Source organism: Nanorana parkeri, unplaced genomic scaffold (genome assembly GCF_000935625.1).
Source record: "Nanorana parkeri isolate BGI_ZX_2015 unplaced genomic scaffold, ASM93562v1 scaffold2124, whole genome shotgun sequence".
In the NCBI taxonomy this organism is placed as follows: domain Eukaryota; kingdom Metazoa; phylum Chordata; class Amphibia; order Anura; family Dicroglossidae; genus Nanorana; species Nanorana parkeri.
This window is the reverse complement of record NW_017308392.1, coordinates 101,791-129,072: the sequence shown is the minus strand read 5'-3', so window position 1 is coordinate 129,072 and position 27,282 is coordinate 101,791. Positions and strand designations below refer to the sequence as shown.

Genomic DNA, 27,282 nt, shown 5'->3' with positions numbered 1-27,282 from the left:
ATTCATAAACAAGCAAAAATGCAATGCTTAAGTATTTTTGAATTGTGAATGAGAACATGCATCAAATATAAAATGTTTTTAATTTTTTTTATTTAAGCTCCAATTCTCTCAATAACAGTATTGTTAAAAAAAAAAAAAAGTTTTTTCCCCCCAATTTGGCTTCAAAAGTGGAAATACACCTAAAAGAACTATGGCCCAACCTTTTTGGCCATAGTTCTCTTTAGTGTCACAGGAGGACATTTACTATGTCCTCCCCTGTCCCAAAACTCAGCATATACGGAGCTATTGCCCGCTGTATGCTGACAGAGCAGAGACGCGCTGCGGCCGGGAAAGATCCCGACAATAATGTTGGGATCCACCGCGCCACCTGATTGATAAGCTGGCTCTGCCTCTCTAGAGCCACAGCCAGCTGTGACCGCCCCCTTCCCATTCCGTCCCTCCACTTAGCACTGGAGGAGTGGGAAGGTCGTGCAGAGAGCGGTGACTGACAGTCACTGCTCTCCGCAGGAAGAAGATCAGGAACTGAGTGATCAGCAGTATTTGATCCCTCAGTTCTCGATCTATAGAGCCAATGTTTGACAGCTGCAGTGTCACACATTGGCGACGATTATGGGGCATGAGTGTATTTCACTCTCCCCATAAGCTTCCTTTAACCTCCCTGGTGGTATGATTTTTTTCTTTGCTTTTTTGGTTCTATTTTTGTTGTTGTTTCTTTTAACTTTTAAATCTCCCGCCAATTCCGCCCCCTGCGACGCGGATGCTCGCAAGGGACGGAGCGCGGAAGGCGGATGCCGGCATCGGCCGGAGGATGCAGTGCGGCTCGAGGAAGAAGGTAAGAGACGCGCTGTGTATTCCCGAGTGGGGCTCGGGGTTACCGCTTATGGTACAGAAAATGAACCCCGAGCCACACTCTGGAATACCGCCAAAAAAAAAAAAGACTTACCTCTGTGCCGGCTTCCAAGAGATGTATGTGATGTCTCCATGCCTCACAGTCACTAAAAATCCAGTGGGATTGCACTTCTGCAATGGGCTGAGCTCTGAGCACCGGGCGAGTATAACTTTTTTTTATTTTTGCACCTAGACAAAAAAAGAGCACTTAACCCTTGCAGTTCAGGACGTAGCCCCACTGCAAGGGTTAATCAAAATTTTCCCTGGAGTTCTTCTTTAATCACAGTGATAGCACTGAACCACTAGAAGCTCCCACTATCTACAAATTACTGTATGTACCACAGTAACAAATATGAAAAGAGCAAGTATTTCAAAATGTGAAAGTCTCAAAAATTACTTCAAAGCTGTACGCCAGACATAAAACTGGACTTGTTTCAGTGCAGCTGCATGTATAACATACATTAATCTGGAGTTCATTTTTACTGAATACGTTGTTTATTCTTGTATTAAGAGGAAAAAGCAGGGATGGAAATTGCCAGCAGCAAGGTACATCCTGTTTTGGTGACCAGTTGCTCCAGGAGGCTACCTATGTTTGGCCAACCGGTCGCATCACTGCCTCTAGAAGTTCTGTGCAGGCAGAATGATGTCATGGCTGCCCAAAACTAGTAGGATCTGTCCAAGGCAATGGGCAAGATGTTTTCTGCCGGTCCCGACACTACTAAACTGATCAGCAGACACCTTGCTCTTGCCCTGCTCTAATACTGCTGCCATGCTGTTTAGCGTGGACGGAAGAATTGATTTTCTCTTGTTCAGCCCACCAGCTGAATGAGGAAAATTGAGTCATGTATTGGTACCTTAGCAGAGCTAGCACATCACACATTACTAGCTTTGCTGGTATTCTTATCTAGAATGAGTGATGACGGGAAATCTCCACACACTTGTCACTGCCCACAGGAACGCCATGTACACTCCCTAGAGCCAGCTGCATGGACACAGATGAACTACTACAGGATAAGTTTTTTTTTAGCAGCTTATGATGCAAAGTTTTCTCTAAATTTATTAAAGTTCATTATCAGCATATGAAAGAGCTGCTTCTGAAATGACTGCTCCCCAGTGTTTATACTGAAGCTATAGCTTAAGGAGTGTACTCACAGAAAACACACTTTACAATCATTTCCAACTAGACCCAATGGGTGCTTCTACAGCCCATAGAAAGATAGTGGAAAAAGAGTAGTACCACATAAAACAAAATCAGATGCACTAGAAAAGTTAAAGGACTGCTGAAATATAGACAAGACCATGCCTTCAATGTCTAGATGCTCACCATTTCTCTGCAACACTGCGATTCTGTGTATCGTTGCAATTTGGTGAAGCTCCCCTCTCTGGAACATATCGCCATGGCTGCAAATAACTTAGCCATAACTCCAGTACCTGCAAATGGTAGGACAGCACTTGAAAGAAGCATCAAGAGGCCAGTATCCAAAAGAGTGCTGCAGGAAGATGTATAGCTTCTGCTGTATGAAACGAGGGATAACAACCCTTCCAGGGACAAAAAGAAAATAAGAACAACAACAAACGATTAAACAGGATATCTGATCTCCTCACAAAATTTACATTTTAACCACGCATGGAATTTGGTGGGCTGAGTTCCTTGCTAGATGTGCATGTCTCTTCGGTACGCCACAGACTGAAAGAGATCCTGCCACTGTCTCCGCACAATGGAGTCTCACCCTTTTCTTGCTGTATTCTCCAGAATGTCAAAGAGAAATACAAATTTAGCAAGAGCTCCTTATGTTGGTCATGCTAGATGAATAGGCCTGAGAAGTTCAGTAAAGTTCATCTCACTGCCAGACCCCAGAGAGTCAGTGGGTATGAAATAACAGTTTTGACATTTTTCAAATTATCTCCTAATAAAAGTCAGAAGAATGTGAAAACATAATAATTAAGCAATAATATGGCTGTTCAATTACTAGTTTTTATGGAAGGGTCAGTTCTTCATTTAAATGCTGCATTCAAAGGAATAGCACACGCACATTGAATGCATACAAATGAAACAGTCATTCACGCACGATGTGCTACATATCTGTCAATATGAGTAATTAGTTATGGAGATGCATATACAGTGAAGAGAAGAGAAATGTGTTAAAGGAGAACTATGAAGTGAGTGCTTTTCACTCACCTCATAGTTCTAGCCAACTTGTGACAATGAGACTGTCGGCGCACCCCCTCGATGACATTCCGCTCACCCCCACGCAATTTTCACTCGTCAATTGCGAGGGGGAGAGTGGAAATTTTGAGGCCTGATATATATGATCTATAGGGGCCCCTCGCCTGTAGAAAGTCCCCCCCCCCCCAGTAATGATGTACAGTGTGTGTATGTATGTATATATTTGGGGATATACAATCTATAGGGGCCCTTCACTTGAACAAGTGATATATATGATCTATAGGGGCCCCTCACCTGTAGAAAGTCTTCCTCCCCCGCAGCTTCTTGCCGTCCTCCTCAGTGCCCGGCAGATATAATAGTCCCCTTGGATCTTCCCCCAGAACAGGACCCCAGACAACTTCGCGTTCCGGCGGAGGAGCAGGAGGTATGCCGGTAGGGCAGCACTCTGTTCCGGGCTCAGTCCCACACCGGAGCCGGACACCATCCCCAGCAGCAGCCCATCCGCCTCCATTTCTCCGGGATGCCCGTCTCTGCACTGTCTCAATGGCGACACGTCCTGTCTCCAGGAAGCGAGGTCGCAGCAATGCGTCCCGTATCCAGGAAGTGACGTACCTTTTTCAGCAACACTGTCCTTGGAAAGGCGCGTACTATCCATTGCGGAACGCCTTTCTCGGTGACGTCACCATTCCTTGCTCGGGCAGTGTCACGGGGGTCTGAAAGCACTGGATGGATCTTGCCCTGAGCTGTCAAATTTTGAGGCCTGATCATCATCACTGCACCATACCCTACAGCAGTGCAATAAAGTTTAATCTAATAATTCCCCCCCTCCCAGCTACAAAATAGATTATAAGATTTTATTAGTGCAAGCCATACCCAATTCCTTACAGTGCCACCACTTTAGGGAGTTATGATGCCAGTGTCACTTTAAAATTTCAAGTTAACAGCCATATTGTGTTTAATCTGGACTGAATAAAGAATCTTCTAGGGGGAGGGAGAGAGGCCAGACACACACACACACACACACACACACACACACAAAAACAACACAAATATTACCTTTTCAGTTCTTCCAGCGGACTTGGCGTGTGAGAGTGAGCAGAAGGAGATGACGGCTCAGGCCTGAGACTGTTAGCAAAAGTGTGCAAGTGTTTCACTAGAACTCTGACCACCAAAACATGTTCCTCTGAGGGTTGAAAGGACTCCTGCAAGTAAAGACAGTATTACATCTGCCACAAAAGCATTTCATCTGCATAAGAAAACTAACTCTAAAGAGGGCACCACCAACCAATACAAGAAACCACAGCAATGATCACAGCGTGTGAAGGAGACGTAGGCAGACAGATATATTTGTGTAGTTAAGACTGCATGCACCCTTTCTTCCCTTAACATTAATTTTTCTGCGCACAGGGACGATCTATCTAAGCATGACGACTTGCATTTCTGTAGGCCATACAACAGTACTGGGCGGTTATTACTGCTGCATATATAAATGTTTTAGCGCCTACTGATTGTTAAATTACAGCAAGTCAGCTTGAAGAAGACTCGCCTATTATTTTTCACAGCTCAGTCACCTGCTGTAGCTTTTTATCCCTTGCTAGAAGCAGAGATCCAGACAGTGACAGCACGCTCCCACCCACCCCATCCCTGCACTTTCTAGACACAAGTAAGGAATCAGCACAGGCACTAGAATTGGAAGGGGAGCGATGTATTCGGTCGAGAAAGCGCAGGGACAGTGAGATCAGAGATTTCCATCCAGAAGCCTGTCTTCTTTGCAGAGTGTGTCAGGAATGGGAAAAGGGGGCATTGCTGTCACCATCTGGATCTTAGCTTCTATTGCACACAAGCATGGGATTAAAAACAAATAGTGTAATAATTAGATGACTGAGCTGTGAAAGATACTAGATTAGACTTCTTCTCAAAGGCTGTCATCAGATAAATAGTGGGGCTGTGATTCCGCACTGCCATTTGCAAATGCTAGCTGCCTGGCTGTATTCCCGATCACCATACTTCAATACTTTCAGTCACTGACCCAAATCCCGTTTCCAAGATGTGGTGCTGCCTTACATCTGAATAGTCATGATGTGATAAATCCCCTACATTATGTGTACAAGGGTGAATGCATCTTTTCAGCCACAAACTTAACTAAAATCATATCCACAATTATTGTCCAGCCAAAGCAGTTTAGTAATTTTTTAGACAGAGTCGCAGCCAGCTACAGAAAGCAAAGAGGCTTGAAGCCCTTATCAGCAGAAGGTAAGCCTGCAAGAATTTACAACGCAGAAGAGAAGCAACTTCTACAGAAACATGTTAAAGCCCAACTGTAGCCAGGACTTTTTTTTTTTTAAATGGGACAAGGAAGGGTTAGAACCTTTATCCGGTGATTACTGTTTGTGTCCCCATTTAGTAGATTTTGCATCACTTCCTATCCCATTGATAGGAAGAGTTTTGACCAGAGTCAGGCTTTAAGCATGAAGGACAAGTTTCTTAAAGCAATACACCATAGTTAACGATTGTTAAAGCGCCCTTTATTGCAGCTTAAGATTGTCTGTGCTCAGCAGAACCCCACAGCGCATTGGCTTAGGTGATGTAAGATGGCAGAAGAAGCCCCCTTTCCCTCCCCTTCACTATGATTCACATGGAAGAATTTTTCCCCATAAAGTACTTGGTATGAATGGAGGGACCCAGGCAGACCAGGACTAATGTACGAAGTGCTGGACACATTAAGCCTGTAGTGGAGAGCTTCCAACTGGGAGTTGCACACGGGAGCCAACAGGTGAAGAGAATAGGAAATGGAGAGGAACGGGGACAAAAGAAATAGAGAAACAAAACACAAAATTATGGAATGAGAGAAATATACAATTTGGAGAAATGACTGGGCATCGTGAATGCTGATATCCAAACATTTCTCCAACCTAATCTTACAGTAATTAAAGTTACATGTACGTTTAGAGTGTATTGCTACAATGTAACTAGACTGGTACATACATTTCTCTCTCTATAGCTACAAAGTCGCCATATAAAATTTACACAAAACAAGACTTGGAGAAGACAAAACACAAAGCACAGAGAACCATACAAAGCAACATCGAGCCAATTAATGATTGGAAACAGAAAATGACACAAAAAATTGGATGTAGCAGCCAAGAGGGTGTATATAGTATCAGAACAATGTGGAATAAAAAAAAGGCCTCAACATCAGTCTTAATATGTTTATTTAGTAGCCAGCTGTGCAAAGTCAGAGGTTGTGTGATGATTTAAGCAAGATACTTGAAGGAGAAAACAATTTCTGAACTGAGAACACACAAATATCGTACACAGACACCTTATCAAACCATTCCTGGATAACTAGAAAAGAGTTCGTGGTCAGTGAACTGGCTACAATTGTGTAAACTGTGAATTTGCTAGATGTTTAGAGTTACTCTTTACTTCTTTCCTTTGCCCATACAGGCCAATGTAATAGGGTCATTTCATTTCCCCCTCCTCAGGTGGAGAGACTAGTCTTTCTGCCATGAAGAGCCAAGAAGTCCCCATGTAAGCGCCAAACTGAGTTGTCAGTTCTTACACAGGCTTGAGAACTCTCTCCTTGCCCCATGTGATAGCTTAAAGTTAAAGTTACACTTTCACTCAGTTAAATCTTAAAAATGCATTCAAGTACCTTAACTATTAACAAAAACGTATCTTATTTGTGTATCACTCAGATGTAGATCCTCAAATCATCTCTGAATTGATGCCGACACTGTCCTTCCTTCTGGAGGGGGGCTACTTATGTTCCCCATGGTCCATGTGTGTGTTCTTAAGTAGTCACCAATTCAAGCTCACCCCGTGATGGACTACAGTCTCAATACAAATTAGTAAACTAAACGTGATTTTGTGGTCCATCATGGGAGCGAGGTTGGAGTGGAGGCTACTTTATAACACCCACAGGGACCATGGGGAACAAAAGTAGCCACCCTCCAGAAGGACAATGTCAGCACAAATTCAGAGACATTTAAAAAAAATTGTCAATAGTTATGGCACTTGAATGCATTTTTAAGCTTTAACTCCTGAGTTTAGTGTCACTTTAGAGCCAATTATCGGGCACAAAAGCTGTTAGGTGGGAGAAAGAAATATGGACATGATAGGGGTGTTTAAGAGACCCAGTAAAGGGTCATTTTAGTAAAATGACTTTACATTTGTGCACCTATCCAAAAGTAACATATTACATCTTGCATATACCTTTGCATGAGGAGACTGCATCTTGAGGTACATTTCATGAGAGTAATGGTGAAGCCACATTTCCACAAAGATCTGGGGAGATAAAAAACAAAAAACACAAAGGATGACTGTGGGTTTTTGTGCATTTCATAGGTTTTAAACAACTGCTAAATGCTAAAGCATATTGGTGCGACATCCTATATTATTCTGTAAAGGAAATATAGTGGAAGGAAGAATGCACTATAATGCTGTACTTTTATTATGTTTGACATCATTCTTGTAAATATGTATATAAAATTCAGTAACAATTTCCTAGACTTACACAGGTTGATATTTGTAAATGATACAGTGACACAGCACTGAAGTCAAAGAAATAGCTTGACACTAAGGCAACCAAAATTGTTAGAAGAGGGTAGCAATGGCAGACTGCAAGTTTCTCTGCTAACTTCAGAATCTTCTGCATTTAGCACGCATTCAGCTGTGCTTATTGATGTCCGATCTCCTATTGCGACCTGTGGTCAATCCGCCAAGCCCTGTGTCCTTCAGGGTTGACTTTGAAACTCTTGTGTTTTAAGAGGGGAGGTAAAGAAAAAAAGGACTGGATGTCCTGATAATTTGATTTGGCACATACCTGTAATAATGTCTCTGACCTCCAGATCTCCTGGGCTGCAGGGTCAGCATTCACCAAGTGCTGATGAGAAATATGCCTCTTTAGAAGGCTAGGGTGAGTGCCATAAGAGGTCAGGGAAATTGATGGTGATCTAGGAAAGGAGGGCAAAAACCAGATAGAAAAGTTATGAAAACAAGTGGTTTATAGTCAAGTAAATATCAACATAAAAATAGCATATTATGTAAATTTTGGCTTAGTCATATGGTCAGCATTTTTATACATTCAGTATCTATCATAACAATGTCTGTATTTCTCACAGATCTAGTCACTATTGTTTTACAGAAATGTGTGTGAATAGTACTTAAGAGCCTAAAAACATACTTCTGCACACACCTGTACAGAAAGAAATATGTAGGCTGCCATTATTGAACTCTCATTTTTAAAATTCTAATTGCCTGGCAGCATTACTGATTCAAAAAGGTCAATACTTTGAATTACTGACCAGAAACAAGTACCCAGACCAGAAGTGGGGACTTTCCTCTAACTTCACCGCATGCATAGTTGTACCTGGTCACTGATAAAAGTATTGAGAGGAGAGCGAGCCAGGACATTAATATGATTAGAAGGAGGACAAGCCAACTAAACCAACCAAAGCCTCCTTATGTGACTACTACAGATGATGCCAACAATCTACAAAAACCTACATAATGTAATAAAAAAACATTTAAAAAACCACGAAGGCTACAATATAATACAATGCAATGATTTATTGTTCACAAAACAAAAAAACATTTAAAAGCATTTAAGAACAGTGTATATCCCACCAAGAGCTTAAATAGAACTGCGGAATTGAAAACTATAATCTTCCCACTATAAGCAAGTACAAATATGCAAATTACCTTCCACCCAATACTACAGGTTTCCTATAGAAATAACAGAAGGCGGTCAGCTATAGCAGCTTCCGTATGTAGGTTTCACTTAGTTCTATCAAACTGTGTGTTTATGTGTATTGCATAAATGAACCTAGAGGCTAGTGCTTGGAGCTTAGCGTTACCTTGGAGCTGGTGATGGCACAGCTCCACCAGGATTGGAAAAATGTGGAGGTGGAACAATTCCCTCAGTTGGTAGGAACCATTTCAGGTATGTATCTACCAGGATGATGTAGGCACTTTGAGAGGTGCTGGCTAGGTGCTCTGAGTCACTCTATAAGAAAAAAAATCCATGCTTACAGTTAACACAACATATTTGCAGTCACTAAATAAATGATAAGGGCGGTTGCTTTGGTCAAATACATAATCCAACAGACTGCAAACTTTTTGCAAGCTAACAGAAATGTATACTTTTATTTAACCCTTTCCCTGCCAAGGACGTACGGCGTACAGAGGAACAAAAGTGTTCCCGGCTGGCCAGGTCCGTATGCCGTACGGACCTGGCATTTACAGTTCTGTTATAAGCTCATGGTCGCTTTAGTGACCATGAGCTCATACTAGAACTGTTCCCCGGAGTGTCCACTTCAAATTAATAGCCGTCATCAGCGGCTCAAAAGCCGCTGATGACTGCAATTAGCAAAAATACAGGGCGCCCCCCCCCTGCCGCCAGCATCTGGGGTCTCTCATCCCACTCCAGGGAGGGATGAGAGACTCCATGGATCCCCGCTGCGGGGGGCGATGCGAGCTGCGGCTGGCCGCAATTCAGAGCGGCATAGTGATCGGAGCCGCTGTCATCCTGTCAGTTTTTGGATGACAGCGGCTCTGTGTAGCGTGGCCGAGCGGGGGATCGTTAAATATAATTGATATTTATCGATCCCTCTGTGCAGTAAAAAATGTAAAAAAATAAAAAAAATTATATGGTGTATGCCATGCACATGCGCTGCAGTGCGTTGTTAGAACGCATTGCAGTGCATGATTTTTTTTATTCTTTCTTTTTTAAAAAAACATTATTTTAACTGCGGCAGCGCATGGCAAAGCTTTGTGACGCATTTGTGGTACCTTGTGTTGCAATTAAATATACGCATGTATAATTTTATCACAACACAAACACCAATACAGCGTAAAAACTATTTTTAACATAAGTCGCTTATTTACAGATTTGCGTACCTTCATTGTTTTACCTTTTCGCAAAAAGGCGCAATTTCAAATGTGCAAATATTTGTTATTTATTAACTCAATACAGTTTAATCTTTTAGATTGAGAAAATATATATCAAAGCGCTAAAGGTGTAACTATTAAAAGACTTAATGTAACCAAGTGATAAAGTGAAATTTTAGGTTTAGGCGGTCTAGCTCTAAAACAAGTGATGTGTCTTACATGGAATCATAAAAAAATTATATAAAATAAAAATAAAAATAAAATTAATAGTACAATAGGGCTGTGGAAAAACAAAAAAAATGATTGGGACGATAAGATTTCAACCACTGTGTAAAGACCTCGAATAGGTCACAGTATATAAACAATCCGTGAAAAAAATATAAACAATCCGTGAAAAAAATATATATAATCCGTGAAAAAAATATATTAGAGAATTGGAATAAATTGGTCAACGAAAAAATAAACGTGAAAAGTGTGTACAAAGGAAGTTATTAGTGATATATATTGATGGTGGTATATATTTCGTAGCGGTAGTCCAACAGCCCCCCTTGGGTGGGTACTCACCAAATGGAGTTGGATCAAAGGCTTTTAGTTGGTGACACTTGAGCCTGCAATCGTGCTTTCAAACTTGGACCCAGTTGTTTTTAATCTCAGTCCTTGCAAGATGAGTGTTCGGTTTTTCTCCCTTACAGCGCTGGCTGTATCCCAGAAATGTCAGAAATATTTTTTTTTGTGCACCGATACCGATTTTAGTGTGCTTTTATCAATTGAATGGTGTATTTTTATCAATTTAATATTAATTTGAGAAACATTTGTGCAATTATCGCAGGGCCCACAAATTTAGTAGCACCATCTTTTTATTCTACCGGGCCTGCGCTTTCAGAAAATATATGGTTTGGGGGGTCTTTTACAAAGGCTAGCAGAGCAGCAGTTGAAAATCAAATGGGAAAAATTGCAAAAATGGCTTGGCCAGCTGAATTGAAAAATGTTCCGGAGGGCTTGGCAGCGAAAGGGTTAAAGGGATAGTAAAGACAGTGAAGGAGAAGCCCAGTGTTAATTTTGACACCAAATTTCATCTTAGACTTTCGACGAAAATTAAGTTTTAGTCGCATTTTAGTCATCAGATTAATTTTTATTTTAGTCGACGAAATTCAAGTCGGCGACAATTAAGGACGATTTAAGTCGACAATGTAATCTCCCTACTACAGGAAATGCTCAGGGAACCAAAAGCCAATGCACTAGTCTGGGAAAGAATTTTGGTTTCCTTCCCAGAATTTGTTCGTCAATGACAATTCTTAGAATATTCGCTTCGTTTTCGTTCCGTTAACTGCTCTAGTATTTCATTTTGGCTACGGAAAAACAGCCAAATGACAGAGAACAAAACACGAAAATGTTTCGTCAACTAAATTAACACTGGAGAAGCCAAGATCACAGCAATTTCCATGTTTGCACGTGTGACTTTCTTCTTGGATAAAGCATGGTAAAGATATATTATATTGCCAAACTGTCCTGTCTCTCTCACCAGAAAGATAAATGGGTGGAGGTGTACGATTTGTTGTGATCAGTAAGCATAATACCTCCTCCAAAATGAGCACTTCTTTGGGTGGGGAGGAAGTGGCATTGCTTGCTTTATACATTAGGATAGGATTGCTTTATGTAGGCTGAGGAGGCTAGGATTGTTAGAAGATGGGAAGTTTCGACAAAGTAAAAGCATCTAAAAGTCCTTGGCAGCATTTCATGCTCTGTTATGAAGCAGAACATGCGTTATCTTGCATTACCACTCACTTACCCTATGTCTGATGAGGCAGATGGCAAAGTGGAAAATAAAATATTCAAAAGGGTCTAAAGAATACATTAAGGAAATCATATATGCCAGAACCATCTATTAAGATTACTCAAAATAAATCATACAATCATTGCTAGGTAGGAATTTCAAAATATACATCATATTTGACATGCAAGACTACAAGTAGTTCAGACACTAGGTAAGTATACAACAAATGTCTAATCAAACAGTTATAAAAGGATACTCAGGGCAAGATTGAGGCCAAGCCCTCCTGATGTCGGAAACTGAATCTTGTTGTGATAGATAGGACATTCAGGCAAAACCCGCTCCTGTATAGATGCACGGACTGGACCCTGATGAAACAAAACAAAAGATGAGGCAATCAACAATCAAACCCTATATGAATAGCTGGGGTGCATATTCTAATGTGTACATTATTTCTATGACAGTCAGAGGTAACAGATGGTATACTTACTGGCAAATATGAAACAGGGAAATCATATCTATATTCTTCTGCTTGTAGCTTATAAACAAGTTTCATCATGGCACCACTGTGTGAGAAAGTAAATAAGAGCATTTTTTAAGTTTCCAAAAGCATTACAAAAGAAAATAAGGTTTTTTGTACTAACCATAAAGTCTTTTTCTTGTAGTCCATTGAGGGAGAAAGGGATATAGTGACCATAGACTAAAAACATGCATGCTTCATACACTCTAGGGGGAAGTATGTTTGGGGGAGTCAATGATCAAGAAAGATCTGGGTGTTCTGGTAGACCATAGACTTAATAATCCCATGCAATGTGAAGCCGTAGTTTCTAAAGCAAGCAAAATACTTTCTTGTATTATACGGGGTCTAGACTCCAGAGGTAGAGACATAATCCTGCCCCTGTACAAAGAATTAGTAAGACCTCCTCTGGAATATGCAGTTCAGTTTTGGGCAGTTCACAAAAAGGTTGTTGTGGAACTGGAGAAAGTGCCAAGAAGGGCGACTAAACTGATAAGAGGCATGGAGGAGCTCAGCTATGAGGAAAGATTAGCTGACCTGAATTTGTTCTCTCCGGTAGAAGAGGTAATTAAGCGGGGACATGATCACTATGTATAAATACATAAATGGTCCATATAGTGAGTTTGCTGCCAAACGATTCACTTTAAGGTCACTGCAATGAACAAGGGGATACTCTTTGCGTCTGGAGGAAAAAGTTTAACCTTTGAATACGGAAAGCATACTTCTGTGAAAATGTGGAATAGACTCCTCCAGGAGCTACTTCTGGTTAACTGTTTTAAAACAAATCTGGATGTATTCCTAAATGAACAGAATATTACTGGATATTGAGTTCTTATAGGTATGTTAGGCATCAGAGATTGTTGATCCAGGAAATATCCGATTGCCTCATGGGATCAGGAAGGAATTTTTTCCCCCTGTTGGAGCAAATTGAACCATGCTTAATAGGGTTTTTTTTGCCTTCCTCTGGATCAATATTGGGTAATTGTGGCCACAGCGTTCTGTTTAGGCTTTTATTCTTTCTTTTTCTATTCTCATCTCTATAGGTTGAACTCGATGGACTTGTGTCTTTTTTCAACCTGACTATGTAACTATGTAAGACATGTGGGTTATATGCAGCTGCCTTCTGAAGGAGGACACTGGCAAACAGAAGAAAAAAAAAGTAGAAGGCCCACCCACAATAACTCTACTCCTAACGATCATGCCTCTGTTTTGTGAGGGGGCAGCACATAGGGCCAAGACTCAGAGGGGTGGGACCCATGTCCCGAAATAGACTCTAGGAAAAAGATTTTAAGGCAAGTACAAATACCTTATTTTCTTTATAATTCATTGAAGGACATAGGAATACTGTAATCACTGATGTGTGGAATGTCCTAAATCAATCAATCCAACTGAGGGATGGTCAATAGCTACGGAAAGATCCAATGGATGTGAAAATCTTACTAGAAGAGAAAAAAAAATAATTGGCTGAAAAGCCAGTAAAAAATGGGGGTGCAATGTGGAAGCTGATCATATAAAGAAAGGCACCGAGAATGAATGTGGTAGACTTGTCTCAAGTATAATGGTGCTCAATAAAAAGTGGAGGCCAACTCAGAAACCATCATAAGGAAGAAACAGATGGGGGAGAAAGGTAGGCCAACACCAAAAGTGATTTAAAAAAATAAAAATCTACGAAAAGCGGTCAGACAAGAAAAAAAAATAAAATAACAAATGATGTCTTGAACAAAGATCAGCTAGCTGGGGGGTTGAACCTAGGAATGAAGGGAAAGGCAGATTCAAAATAAAACCGGAAAAAAGGAAATGTATCCCTTTCGCTGCCAACCCATGTTCCACTTTTAACCTCAGGCGGCCAGACCATTTTTATTTTTCAATCTCTTATAATTTTTTAGAGTTTGTAGAAGACTCCCAAACTGTACATTTTCTGAAAGCACAGGACTGAAAAGACCAAAGAGATGTGCTACCGATTTTGTAAGTGGGATAATATTTATTTTAACAGTACTGTGGCGGGAGGGGGGACTTTAGTAAAATATTAGGAGTCTAACAGACCCCTGATATTCTCTTTATCTCAAAAGAAAAATGAGGACACAGACTCCTCAATCTCGTTCTCTGCAGCTCTGGGACTCACTGAACAGAAAGTGCTCTGTACGGATAGCTTCCTGTTCATTCTGAAACAGTTATCAGTGAACACCGGAGTAATCAGAACTTATCACTCCGGTGCTCATTCAGGAAAGTGAAGGATTGGTAACCATTCCTGCCCTCACCATCCTGAATCCATCCTGCAACGTCACCCACCTGTCACGATCCCACACAGGGGACATTAATGGGGGCAGATTGCTGGTGCCCAGCAGGGAGCATCAGTGTCAGGCATGGACAGAGTGATGCTGGCGACACCAGAGGGATCTAGGGTACCATGAGCTTTTAGTGGAAGGAAGAATGCAGCAGACACAAGGTATACTGACCTGGCCAGTTTGAAACGGCTCTGTTGGGCAGTATGCCTTACGTCAGTGGCAGGGAAGAAGTTAAAGGGAATGAGACCTTTAATGATTGCAGTAGGGTGGAACACCACGTTCCTTTTAGGTGGAGTGGAGAGAATCAACGCACCTATATAAAAGTATATAATGTAACATAATATACCAGGGTTGGACATATCAATATGGAATTCTGGAGCCAGTCGGTCCAATCCAGGGGAGAAAACCTCAAAAGTTAGGACCCAGCTGTAATTTTTAGGGATCATTGGCTACTTGGCTCCTGGGATTTGTCCAATCTTATAATATACATACAGGGACCACAGAACGAAAGGGATATGTGATGGTCACAAAAAAAACTGTCTGAATTCAATTAAATTAAATGATACGGAGAAGAAAGAAGATCTTCATCAGACTTAGATTGTCAGGCAGGGGAACTATGTGTAAAGATAACAGGGAACTGTGTCTGTTTGTTGATTTTCCAGGGAAGAACAGAATAGACAAGATTTATATTTTCTTTGGAAGAAAAAATAATCTGTATTAGAGAACAGAACCCTTACCATATAAGTAGGGAAATTCAGATGCAGGGATTAACAAGAGTTTGAAACCTGCATGGCATAGTGTATACACTATGAGACTGCTAATACGTGTGGTGCAAAGCTGCAAAAACCTCCCTCCGCATCGTCTTTGCAGCTCTCTCCACCTCCCTGGGAGCCCACTGCAGTCTGTGTCCCATCCGATCCCCGCTGCTCTTCCCCACCTGTATCAGTAGAGACAGCAGGGATCAGAGGGGATACAGAGCCAACCCACCTGACAGTCTCCAGCAGGGAGGAGAACATTGTCAGGAGGCCAAGTGGGGTTGTGCGGGGAGGAGAGCTGAGGGACTATCAGCAAATATGTTAAATACATTGGTTTTTCTCCACTACGAGTACTGTATGGTTGATTTACGATTTGTGACTTAACCTTGTGCCCTCACGGCTGTGAGTGTTTCTCTGTATAACTGTTTTATGCTTACTTTGTTAAAAATCATAAATAAAAATAATTTATTAAAAAAAAAAAAAGTAAACTTTGTTAGTAACATTCCATTTGCGTATTTTACATTTTTTTTATCCGTTCAATAAAATAACCACCCAACTAATTATGAAAATAATTGTTAGTTGCAGCCCTACACAAATTACCATCAACACAGAGCAAATTCTTAGTGTCAGTCTCTTTCTCTCCACTGTATACTGTATACTGCTGCCCAGTGCCAGCTACACATCCTTTGCAGAAGACGTGTATCCAAACCTCTGTCATTGTCCTTAGTGGTGAGACAAGTTGTTTTACATGCTGGTTTGCGAGTGTGCCATGATGCCTTTCTACTGAGCTACCAAAGGGACGCGCGAGACACTGGGTGAGGCACCAGGGATCATACAGTCGGGCCATTGTAAAAACTGAGTGAGGGAAGCACTGACAGGGCTGGCTGCGGGTGGCAGAAGGGACGGGGCCTGTGCTCAGTGTGTGTTGTCTGTACACGGAAAGCTGCAGGTGGGGTCACCAGCCGGTTTAATTGGGGGAAGTGGGACAGAATTGTAAATCTATAGCTGCAGTATACTGGAAGTGTGTACTGTATGTACTACATATACAGCACACACTTCCAGTACACTGCAGCAATAGATTTACAATTATCTCCTGCTAACATGCATAGGTGAAATGATCCATAGTACATAATATGTAGTTGTACTATGGATCATTTCACCTATGCATGTTAGCAGGGAAGAATTGTAACTCTAATACTGCAGTGTACTGGAAGTATGTACTAGGATAAATGATCCAAACTACAAACTGCACACACTTTCAGTACACTGCAGTATCAGAGTTACAATTCTCCCCTGCTAACATGAATGGGTTAAATGATCCATAGTACAGAGTTACAATTCTCCCCTGCTTCTTCCAATCTGTCCCATTTCGCCCAAATTAAACTTGAAGTTTTAATTAGGGGAAGTTGTATTGCTGATATGATGCAATGACTGAGATGATTGGATATGAGAAATATGTGAACATGCTCCGCATGTAGTAACCACCGCACATGCTTAGTGCTCTGCGCACATTTGTTTTACTTTACATTGAAGAGGACCCGTCACCACCCCATGCATACAAGGAGCACACCAATCCCATTGGACAGTCTTTTAAATTAAAGTTCTTCATAATCAAAGAAATTGCCCTAAAATCATTAGTCTGTGTTGTTTTATTAAAAAATTTCACCGGCCCCTTTAAGAAAAGGTATTGGTAATTGGTATCGGCAAGTACATGACGGGAAGTACCTGTACTTGGTCTTGAAAAAGTGGCATCAGGACATCCCTACCCACGAGAGGTTAGCTCTGCATAGAGGTAACTAGGGGGAACACAAACTCATGACTCCGTGCTGCTTATGATCTCTGCGCACCCAATGCTTTTTGACAGAGGACCATCTTCATCCTTTTTAGCATCTATCTCATTTTCCCTCACTGATTCTTTTAATCCTTTGTACTCCAAACTCCACTTCACTCTAATTTCTCAAGGATACAACCTCACAACAGGGTTATCTTATTTGCATAACAATCCAAACATTAAAGTGACATTAAAGCTAGAACTCCCCTCTGAATACTGCTTTAAAGACTTACCTTGTGTGATGTCTCTAGATCCGAACAGCTTCTTCCTTCCACTTGTTTTTCAAAGCCCCTCCAGCGCTTGTCCTGGTCTCTGATCCAGCGCAGACTCCTCGAGTCCCACGGAGTCTGTCGTGCATGAGCACTCCCGGCTGCGTTCATTTCGTGACAGCGGTGCACTCCACCTCTCCCCTCCGGCGATTTGTACTGTGCATGCGCTCACCCACACTTCCTCCTTCACAGCGTTCTGGACCTGGGACTTCTGCAGCGTGAGCGCCACAGTTGGTATTTGCCAACTTTTTTTTTTTAATGTTGGGGCATATATCTACTGATTACTACCAGTAGATATATGCCAAAGACTTTAATTCTACTTAAGTTTACCATAACACTTCAATTCTAAGCAGTCTATAAATAACAATTTAAAGTTAAAATCACTTTTTAAGTCTTTTGGGGTGCAATGTAGCTACTCCATTTATTTACCCTAGTTTGGTTTAATAGTTAAAGGTCACCCCGTCTCCATTTAGTTTTCCCTTATTGTATCACTAAAAAGGTTAAATTTGTGGGATACTTCCCATAACACCTCCTGGAATGTTCTGGGACACTGATCTATTTTGCCATTTTTTAGATTGTGGACATGCTCTTTCCCCCATTTTGGCAACATCCACTTTGTACAGCCAATATATTGCAACAGGTTGAAGAGGAGGTGACAAATCTACTGGACCAAAAAAAAAAGTGTGACTAGATTTATAGGCCAGCTACCCTGCACCCCAAAGATCCAAATACAGGTTTTAATTTAAATGCTTGCAATTTGAGTTAAATGGGATCATTGTAATGTTCTGGACATGCCCACAGGTAGAGTCAGGCTAAGCTGGAAGACACAGTGAACAAAGCTCGTCAGAGGGAGAGCAATGGGGACAGATGGAGACATACAGCCAAGTGACTTATTGCACTCTTTGGTACAAGGTACTATTGTGGAATTGCCCTGGGTGGCATTTACTGCAGAGGGATGATTTTAAGACCGTGCTTCTCTACTCCTGAAATAAGGGGAACAGCATAATATACAGTAAGTGGTGGTGAAGAGACTGACATTAATAAAATTGCTGTGTTGATGGTGATTTGAGGAAAGCCTGCACAAATGTTTTGCTTGAATAATCTAGCTGATATTTCAGAGGTTAGGGAAGCTTTGGCTGTATTTGGTTTGGGAGTCTGAAAGGAAAGGTTAACAGGATCCCCACAAATCCTACAATCTCTCAGGGGTTTATTGGGATAGGGTGTTCCAGAGAGTCACAGAACTAGGAAATTGAAGAAAATGTCAGTGAGAAAGTTTAAAGCATTCCATGATGAGGAAGTTAAGAGCACTATTGTGGATGTAATAGCCATTGCTGAAACGGAGACCCAAAGCCTTGAGACAGGTTTTAGGAGTGCAGTAATCTTAAATTAATAGACTCTATAGTAAAATAAGGGGCAATTAAAGGGGGACAATGGGGAGAGTGAAATACCCCATAATTAAAGCCGACAAGTGACACTGAAGCTGTCACAGGTCGGCTCTATAGATCGAGAATTGAGCGATCACAGACTGTTCAGTTCCCGATCTTTTCCCTGCAGAGAGTGATGAATGTCAGTCACCGCTCCCCACAGGGATACCCCCCCTCCTGTCTCTTTTCCTCCAGCGCTGACTGGAGGCGCAGATAGGGGAGGGACCGGGCACAGCTGGCTCTGTCTCAGCTGTCAATCAGGCAGCAGAGTGGACCTCGACAATATTGTAAAAGCCCACTATATATGCTGAGTTTTGGATCACAGGAGGACATTAATATATGTCCTTCTGTAACCATAAAGAGAACTATGGCAAAAAAAAAAAGTATTTTTTCCCCTGATAAGGATAGTGATGTCGTCACTTTTTGCCCTTTTGTTTTGTCATTTTTACAGGGGGAAGGACCCAAGCCAATACGCAGAACTTGCATTTTACTGCAAGGTCTGATTTAATTTGATATTGTAGAAAAAAAATTGCGCAATCAAGATTATTAAAAGAACACTCCACCCAAAACTGTTATTTCAACTATATATGAAGTCCACTAAGCTGAATCAGCTGGTAATATTTCACATCTCTTGTGAAATCCATTAGCAGTAATTCCTGAATTGGGCCCACCCCACCCGACATGCAGTTTCACTGATTCTACTACAGCAGTAGTAGTACTACAAAATCTTATAACTAAAGAAAAACTGAACAAGGAGAGCGAGGCTCCATTATAATGGCTAACACTAGCAGTGAGACCTGGGTGCACAAGGCAGAAACCTCACAACTGAAGCCCCCAAGTCATTAATTCAACTGTGCAGCACATACTAAAAACTAAAACACCAGGTTTGGCCAGTAAACATCCCTTCTGAAGTAAGAAAAAAATGATACCCTAGTGCTAAAAACTTGCTGCACAAATCAGCGGTTTCTTCGGAAATGATCATTTGTGGAAATAGTTTTTTTTAAAGCTGATATAAAAAAAGAAAAAAGCACTTGTATAACAAAGTAGAAGCAAATGTATATGTAATTACCTAGGATGCAGGAACTCCAGTGCAGTCTGAAACTCTAAGGGTGTCCTATCCAGCAGATGTTTCAGGTTCCAGCCCACTATACTGCCATCCAGGCTGCCAAAGACCAGCTCTACTAGCCATGGGAAGATGGCATGCAGCTCCTAAATACAAAAAAAATTCTATCTATTGCGAATGTATGCTTTACATTCATCAGTTCAATGCTTTGACAGCTACAAATCATTCAATGGTTAACGCTATGCTTCCGTTTCTCTTGTAAGTCAATTTTCCTGATGCCTGATTAAAAGTTTTAAAGCTAAACTCCATGCAGAGAGCAGAGCCATGGAACTGGTCCCCAGGCCCACCAACTACAGACTGCCTGCAGAAAAGTACAGGAGAGGACGGATCCAAGACCAGTCATCCTGCACAAGGGGAGGGAGCAACAAAGATTGGTAATTGGTGACGAGTGAGCATGGAGCCAGCTTCCCGGCCAATCAGGAAGCCGGGCAGCGTGTAATGACCCATGAGTCATTACCCACTCTCAGCTTCCTGATTGGCCAGAAAGCGGACTCCATGCTTCCTCGTCACCTGGAGATGAGGGGAGCATGGAGACAGCATCACGGGAAGCCGGGCGGCAAGTCATTACACGCTGTCCAGCTAATCAGGAAGCCGTGCGGTGAGTGATTACAAGCCGCCCGGCTTCCTTAATGGGATTATCGGTATTTGGTGTTAGCGAGTACCGAAAACAAATATTGGTACTCGTAACCGAAAAAATGTTATCAGTGCATCCCTAGTTTGGTTTGGGGGTTTAGATACGCTTTAAGGCTCCATCTTTACCCATCATGATCTTACATCTTCAGTATGAAAAATGTTTCTCTTTAAAACAGATTACATTGACTACTTTGGGGAAGAAATTATCATGGTTAATTCATCCGAATATCGGCACGTAGATCTTTCTGATCTGTAGAGATAGGTAAATAATGCAGGTAATCACACTTCAGGAATTGTACGATTCTCTGCAGATTTGACACCTTTGTCTGTATATACTCAGAGAAATGTGCAATTCACTACCCAAAAGGTTTTTTTTATCACCCTTTGTCTTTAAACTGATTTGCTCATCAGTACCTTTGAATGTGGCAGAAATTAAGAACACTGTCATAGCCAAGGAAGTCACTGAATTCCAATCAGTTAATAGGATGTATTCGTATTACCTTTGCAGGGAAATCTTCAATAACTCTGACCAGATCTTGGCACCGATGGACAAAGGCTTTATTCACGCAATCTGCTTTGAGCGTGGCCTGTTAATCAAAAACATTGAATTAAACACATTTTAAATGACAAGAGTGTCCTATCCTGCAGAATCAGCATGTCCCTGTACATTCACTAAAGGCTAGTGACATTGGCATGATGCACACAGATTCTTGGCTGCCATAATCTCATAGTAGTTGGGTGACTTTATTCTCCCACAACTTCACTGCATACAGAAACATCTGGACTGTCAAAATCTACAGTACTGTGCAAAAGTTTTAGGCAAGTGTGAAAAAAAATGCTGTAAAGTAAGAATGCTTTCAGAAATAAAAGTGTGTATATTTTTTTTTTTGTATCAATTAACAAAATATAAAGTAAATGAACAGAAGAGAAATCCAAATCAATATTTGGCGTGACCACTCTTTGCCTTTAAAACAGCATCAATTCTTCTAGGTACACTTGAACACAGTTTTTGAAGGAACTCGGCAGATAGGTTGTTCCAGACAGTGCCAGCTGTCGTTGTATTGCACAGCACCTTCCATCTGCATCAGATCCCATGAATCTCACAAAGGAATCCACAAGATTCATGCGACCAGCCCCATTCACAAATTAGATATTTATTAGCGTTGACTTATATAATGTAAAGGTGCGGAAATTAACGATTAATCCGTCAATTAATCATTAATTTCTTTGATCGATCAAAGTACTCACCTCTCCGCCGGCGACGTCACGGACATCGACGTCACCGGACTCCTCCCCCCCCCTCCCCGAGTGGCTCTGTCGGCTAACGAAGGGAAGGGGGGAGGAGTCGGGTGATGTAGTTGTCCATGATGGGTAACGAAGGGAAGGAGGGAGGAGTCCGTTGACGTCCGTGACGTCACCCGACTCCTCCCCCTGCCCTTCGTTACCTGCAGTGGCGGAACTACCAGGCAAATACTGGGGCAGCACAGGGGCCTCAGCTGCGAGGACCCAGCAGCAGCCACCTGATACAGAGACTCGCCTCGATGTTCCCGGCCGCTGTCCCCCCACGCTGGTATGTTTTTTTACAACACCCTGCTCAAGCTATAGAACATGGAATAGAATATGGCTGAAACTGACTATATTCTATTCCATGTTCTATAATGTCATTGTACTACTAGGAAACTACAAGTGGGCAGTTCAGCTGCGACTTGTAGTTCCCTGTATGATAGAAGGCTGTTTTAATTACTGTCCTCATGAAAGTACTAGTAATACAAAGTCATTATAGAAACATTGAATAGAATATAGTTGAGTTCAAAAGTTACTGTACTATAATGGCATTGTATTTTCATGAGGAAAGTAATTAAAATAGCCTTCTATCATACAGGGAACTACAAGTCCCAGCATGCACTCACTGTCCCTGTACAACTCTCACATATCACGCAGGGAACTACTGCAGGGGGCTTGCATGCTGGAACTTGTAGTTCCCTGGGTGATTTATGTGGGGGACGGTGTACAAAGACCATAAGGGCATGCTGGGACATGTAGTTCCCTGGGTGATGTGGAGAGGTGTACAGGGGCAATGAAGGCATGCTGGTTGTAGTTGAACTGCAAGTCCCAGCATGCCTTCATTCTTATATCCCAGGGTCGCAGGCACTGGTGTTCTGCTACTTGGGGGTTGGGGGAAGTCTCCTGGTTCATGAGTGCATCGGATGTGAAAACCAAAGAGAGAAACAAGAGGGCGCAAAACTAGGTCAGCTGACTGCCTGGACCGAACATATCAGGGAAGGTGACAGGAACAATAAATATATATGTATAATGTACTTACTTATGTGGGTCTGGGAACCAGATGTGAACCGGCCTGTGAGGAGGATCAGGATGTCCAGAATGTATGTTGAATGGCGGCTGATATAGTGCCTGGGGCTGCAGTCATTCAACATACTTTCTGGACATCCTGATCCTCCTCACAGGCCGGTTCACATCTGGTTCCCAGACCCACATAAGTAAGTACATTATACATATATATTTATTGTTCCTGTCACCTTCCCTGATATGTTCGGTCCAGGCAGTCAGCTGACCTAGTTTTGCGCCCTCTTGTTGTTCTAACAAGGCTGGTTAGACCCCACAGAGCCCTGCTACCCTGGTGAGGCCACCTCAAAGCTCTGGCGAGACCCCCCTCTGTATGTGCGTTATAATTAAATCGAAATTAGTCGATTAATCAATTTTAAAAAAATTTGATCAAACAGGAAAATTTTTAATCATTACCAGCCCTAATATAATGTATACAATATTGACCTGTCCGTTATTTTAAATGTTCTCAGTTTCCTAAGCAGACCAGACAAGATCTCATCCCACATCTATGAGCCTCTTTAATCCAGGCCCTAGGGCAGGGGTGGCCAAACTCAAGCACTCCAGCTGTTGAGACTACAAATCCCATGAGGCATTGCAAGATGCCCACAGCCACTCCCCGAGACAGCGACATGATGCAATTTGTAGTTTCCCCACAGCTGGAGGGCCGAAGTTTGCCCACCCCTGCCCTAGGGTTACTTTATCACCTTTGGGGCTAAGCCTTGCCAACTGCTTCTTCCCCTGCCCATAGAGGGTGACTCATCAGCTTGTAATGGCAGAAGGGTGAAGTTTATTCCAAAGAAGACAGCCCATGCTGCAAAGTGAAAGTATTACTTCTACAAGTAAATAAGAAACCGAAACAAAGAAAGCCAGCAACTTCCGCTCTATAGGCTTTAGGTAGATGCCATGCCACCATAGACGTCCGATGTTCACAGCACAACATGTACTAGTTCTACCCGTGTGCAGCGCCAGGCCTGACAGGGTACAAGCGTCGTATAAAGCAGCGGCCGCCCTGCACACATTCGGCTCTTACCAGCAGATAGCTGGGCTGCAGGCTCCCCCCGAGGAGGCTCATACTGTCACCGCTTCCCTCCGCTCGTCGCCTCGACCCCCCTCGCGCCAGAGATCAAAAGTTACTTGAACAGCCTGGATGACGTCATCATCATGAGCCAAAGGTCTCTTCTCTGGTGTAGAACAGGGAGACACACAGAGGGAATGAGTTCGTTTAGTGTCTGCTAAACAAAAGTGTCTTTCGTCTGCCGCCATTTTCTAGAAGACCAAAATTTGTAACAATAGCCACGTTCAGTGTATTCTAAGCTAGTTACATATGACAGGCCTGCCTTTCTTCAATAAAACTTTGCTACGTTATATAACATTATGTTATCTTATCAAGAAATCTAGTAAAGCAAAGGGTTAAATTAATTAATGTGCAGTTACAGTAGAACTGAAGCCAAAACTGTTTTTTTTTTAGCTAAGAATAATACCAGGGAGGGTTATAATATAACTACTATCAGCTTTTTTTTTCTTTGTCATCTGTGTCCCATCTGCAGGCATCCCAACCTAAAATAAGTAATTTCAGGGAGGTGCCCTCTGTACACCTATGCCGTTTTTGTGTGTGTTTTTTTCTGACTAATGGCACCCGATGTCAAGGAAAAAGAAAACAGAGCAGAGAAAGGTTTACTCTGCTAGATAAAGCAGCTTAAACCTTTCCGGGAGAAAATGTTTCACTCCCGGGTGTCCGGCAGCCGCTATCTTATAGCGGGAGACTCCCGGAACATCTGGGAGAGTTGAGATGTCTGCATCTGGGAGATTTCCTTTCACTTCCTGTCCCATAGCCACAACAGGAAGTGAGAGGAAATTCCTCCACAGTAAGGGAAATATCTGGTAGTCAGCAGGGTCTTCAGAACTAGTGACTCCATTAAACGATTTCCCATCTATTCCTGTTCTGGTGGCAATGCAAAATTCTTTAACCACTTGCTGTCCAGAGCAATCTCTTACTATTTGCACACACATGATATAATCTGAATTTGTGGCTAGAAAACTGCTTCAAACCCACAAACAATTATATATTTTCTAAAAATAAGAAGCCCTGTAGAATGAGAAAATGCTAGTTGCAATTTTTTATGTTGCACCGTATTTGCGCAAATGTTTATCAAACCAGTATTTTTAGGATAAAATGCACTAAAATGAAATTTAGTGCACAGAAACAGAATATAATACCCAATTTTTTGGTCAAATTAAAAAGATGGGGTCACATCGGGTAAAAAGATACCACACATGTCAAGCCTTAAAATTGCGTTCGCTCCTGAAGCCGCAAAAAACTTCAATACCCAAAGTTTCCAATAGGGGACACTTTAAAAGCTTTTGTATTTTTTTATCTTTCTTATGTATGTTTTTTTACACTAACCTTATTGCTATCACATAACAAGCCCCCAATGTAATAGCAGATAGGGTGTGACAGGTCCTCTTTATGGAGACATCAGGGGTCTTTCAGACCCCTAATGTCACCTAGGGACCCCAAAGAAGCTGAGGAAGCAGAGATCTTGGATGACACAGCGCCACACCATACAAACAATCCGGCGGCTCTATAGACGCCGGATCGCTTGTACATTAACAGCAATCACCAGCAGCCGTGTTCTTGGTTTAACCACTTCTGCTGGCCGCCGTATATGTACGTATTGCCGCCCGGAAGTGGGTAACTGATGACGTTCACCTGGACAAATAGAGGAGGGGAATCTCAGGACAAATAGAGAGGGTGACACAGACAGCAATATACACCTGACAGATGTTCTAAATGCCCTTTGCTCCTTCCAAAACAAAAAAAACTGTTTTGGTTTAATTTTTTACTTTAGTACATGTAAATAGCATAGGATGTTAATAGGAATGATTCATACCGTCGTTCCTTTATCCAAAACGACTGCTCCACAATATACACTGTAATCCACAAGAGAAAACAACAAACAAAAATATGTCTTTCTTTTGATAATGACACTGCCGTGATATATTTGTTCTGAAGAAAACTAGAAAATTCTATAAAGGGCTCTGAACTAATAGCAGGCAGCTGTCGTATCACTATCAGTTCCCTTTCACACTTGCGGCATGTGTGAATGCATGTTTAGCCGTGTTTGCCGCCTGTCAGCACAGGGCAGTCTATTCATTTCAATAGGCTGCCCTACGCAAGTCAAACATGGCAAAGAAGCTCATGCAGCAGTTTGAGCTGCAAGCTTCATGTGTTTTTTTGACTGCGCATTAATAAGCATTTGTTGTGCATCAATTTGTGGGCAAAGATGTGCGTTTTGCCTGTCGCATTTGGGGTGCCATTAACAGTTTTCCCACATTGTGTGAATGTGCATATTGCAATCAAAGCTTACTTGAAAAAAATCCCTTTTATGTAGTGAGTTCTGCTTTCCACATGACCATCACATTCATCAACTTCCTGGATTCCCAGTGTGCTTTGCATCTCTTTGCCTGCTGCATGATGTGACGCAATCTTGTTTTCTCCAGACTTCATAGCCCATCATGCATTGCTTCCAGCAAGCAATGACAATGTTACATTGTGTAGACGTTGAGTTGTAGTTCAGAAGGCAGGTGGTGACATAAGGAAGTGCATATTCACAGGGCTGATTGAAATTGTGTCAGAACATTGAAGAAGTACATCCTATGGACATCTTCAATAAGTAAGTCTGCAAACTTCTAGATTGATATAGTTATTAGGGGTGGGATAGAACTTATGGAGACTCAGTATAGAAATACATATTTCGTTTTTGACCATAGATACCTTTCAAATGGAGAAAAGCTACTGGTACTTTTTCTGGTCCTAACAAAGGTGCTAATGCTACCTAGACTTTTATAGTGTACACATAGAAGAGACTTTATCAAAGCTGGAGCAGACAAAATCTGGAGCAGCTGTGCATGGCAACCAATCAGCTTCTCTCTTTTATTTTCATACCTTGACTGAACAAACTGAAGAGAGAAGCTGATTGGTTGCTATGCACAGCTGCTCCAGATTTTGTCTGCTCCAGCTTTGATAAATTCCCCCCATAGATTCTTGCCTCACAATGCATCCAGCGCCTTCCTTAGTTATAAAGGCACGTTCTAAGTGAGCTGTGTCTTCTTACTGGATAGAAAGAGCCATCGTTTTTTTATCAACTAAACACCATGGGGTTCTTCCTATACTTTCATCCACCCCTATGGAACTCATCATTTGTCCAGCTACAACAACCATACCTTTTGGAGGAAAGTCTTACAAACAATGCTTTTCCCTAACCAGGGATTTCTTGCTGTGCTGGAGTATGATCCAGGTTCCACTCTCTGTATATTGATTTTATCCTGTAGTGTCTGCTCCCATCTTTGTCTTTTACAGTGATGTCTTCTAAAGGAAAATG

The 27,282-nt window shown here is 41.9% G+C and overlaps 1 protein-coding gene across 1 annotated transcript in view; it reads right to left on the bottom strand.

The window, feature by feature from the left end:
- Positions 1-24,065, bottom strand: part of SMPD4 (sphingomyelin phosphodiesterase 4) — a 35,953-nt gene extending 11,888 nt beyond the window's left edge. Inside the window, 13 exon segments of the mRNA XM_018572764.1 lie at positions 2,213-2,334; positions 2,337-2,427; positions 4,112-4,257; positions 5,718-5,801; positions 7,271-7,342; positions 7,881-8,010; positions 8,914-9,062; positions 11,736-11,788; positions 11,977-12,085; positions 12,208-12,283; positions 19,868-20,007; positions 21,055-21,141; positions 23,931-24,065. Of these exon segments, the coding sequence (XP_018428266.1) occupies positions 2,213-2,334; positions 2,337-2,427; positions 4,112-4,257; positions 5,718-5,801; positions 7,271-7,342; positions 7,881-8,010; positions 8,914-9,062; positions 11,736-11,788; positions 11,977-12,085; positions 12,208-12,283; positions 19,868-20,007; positions 21,055-21,141; positions 23,931-23,972 (1,301 nt within the window). The 5' untranslated portion in view covers positions 23,973-24,065.
- Between the last annotated feature and the right edge of the window lie 3,217 nt (positions 24,066-27,282).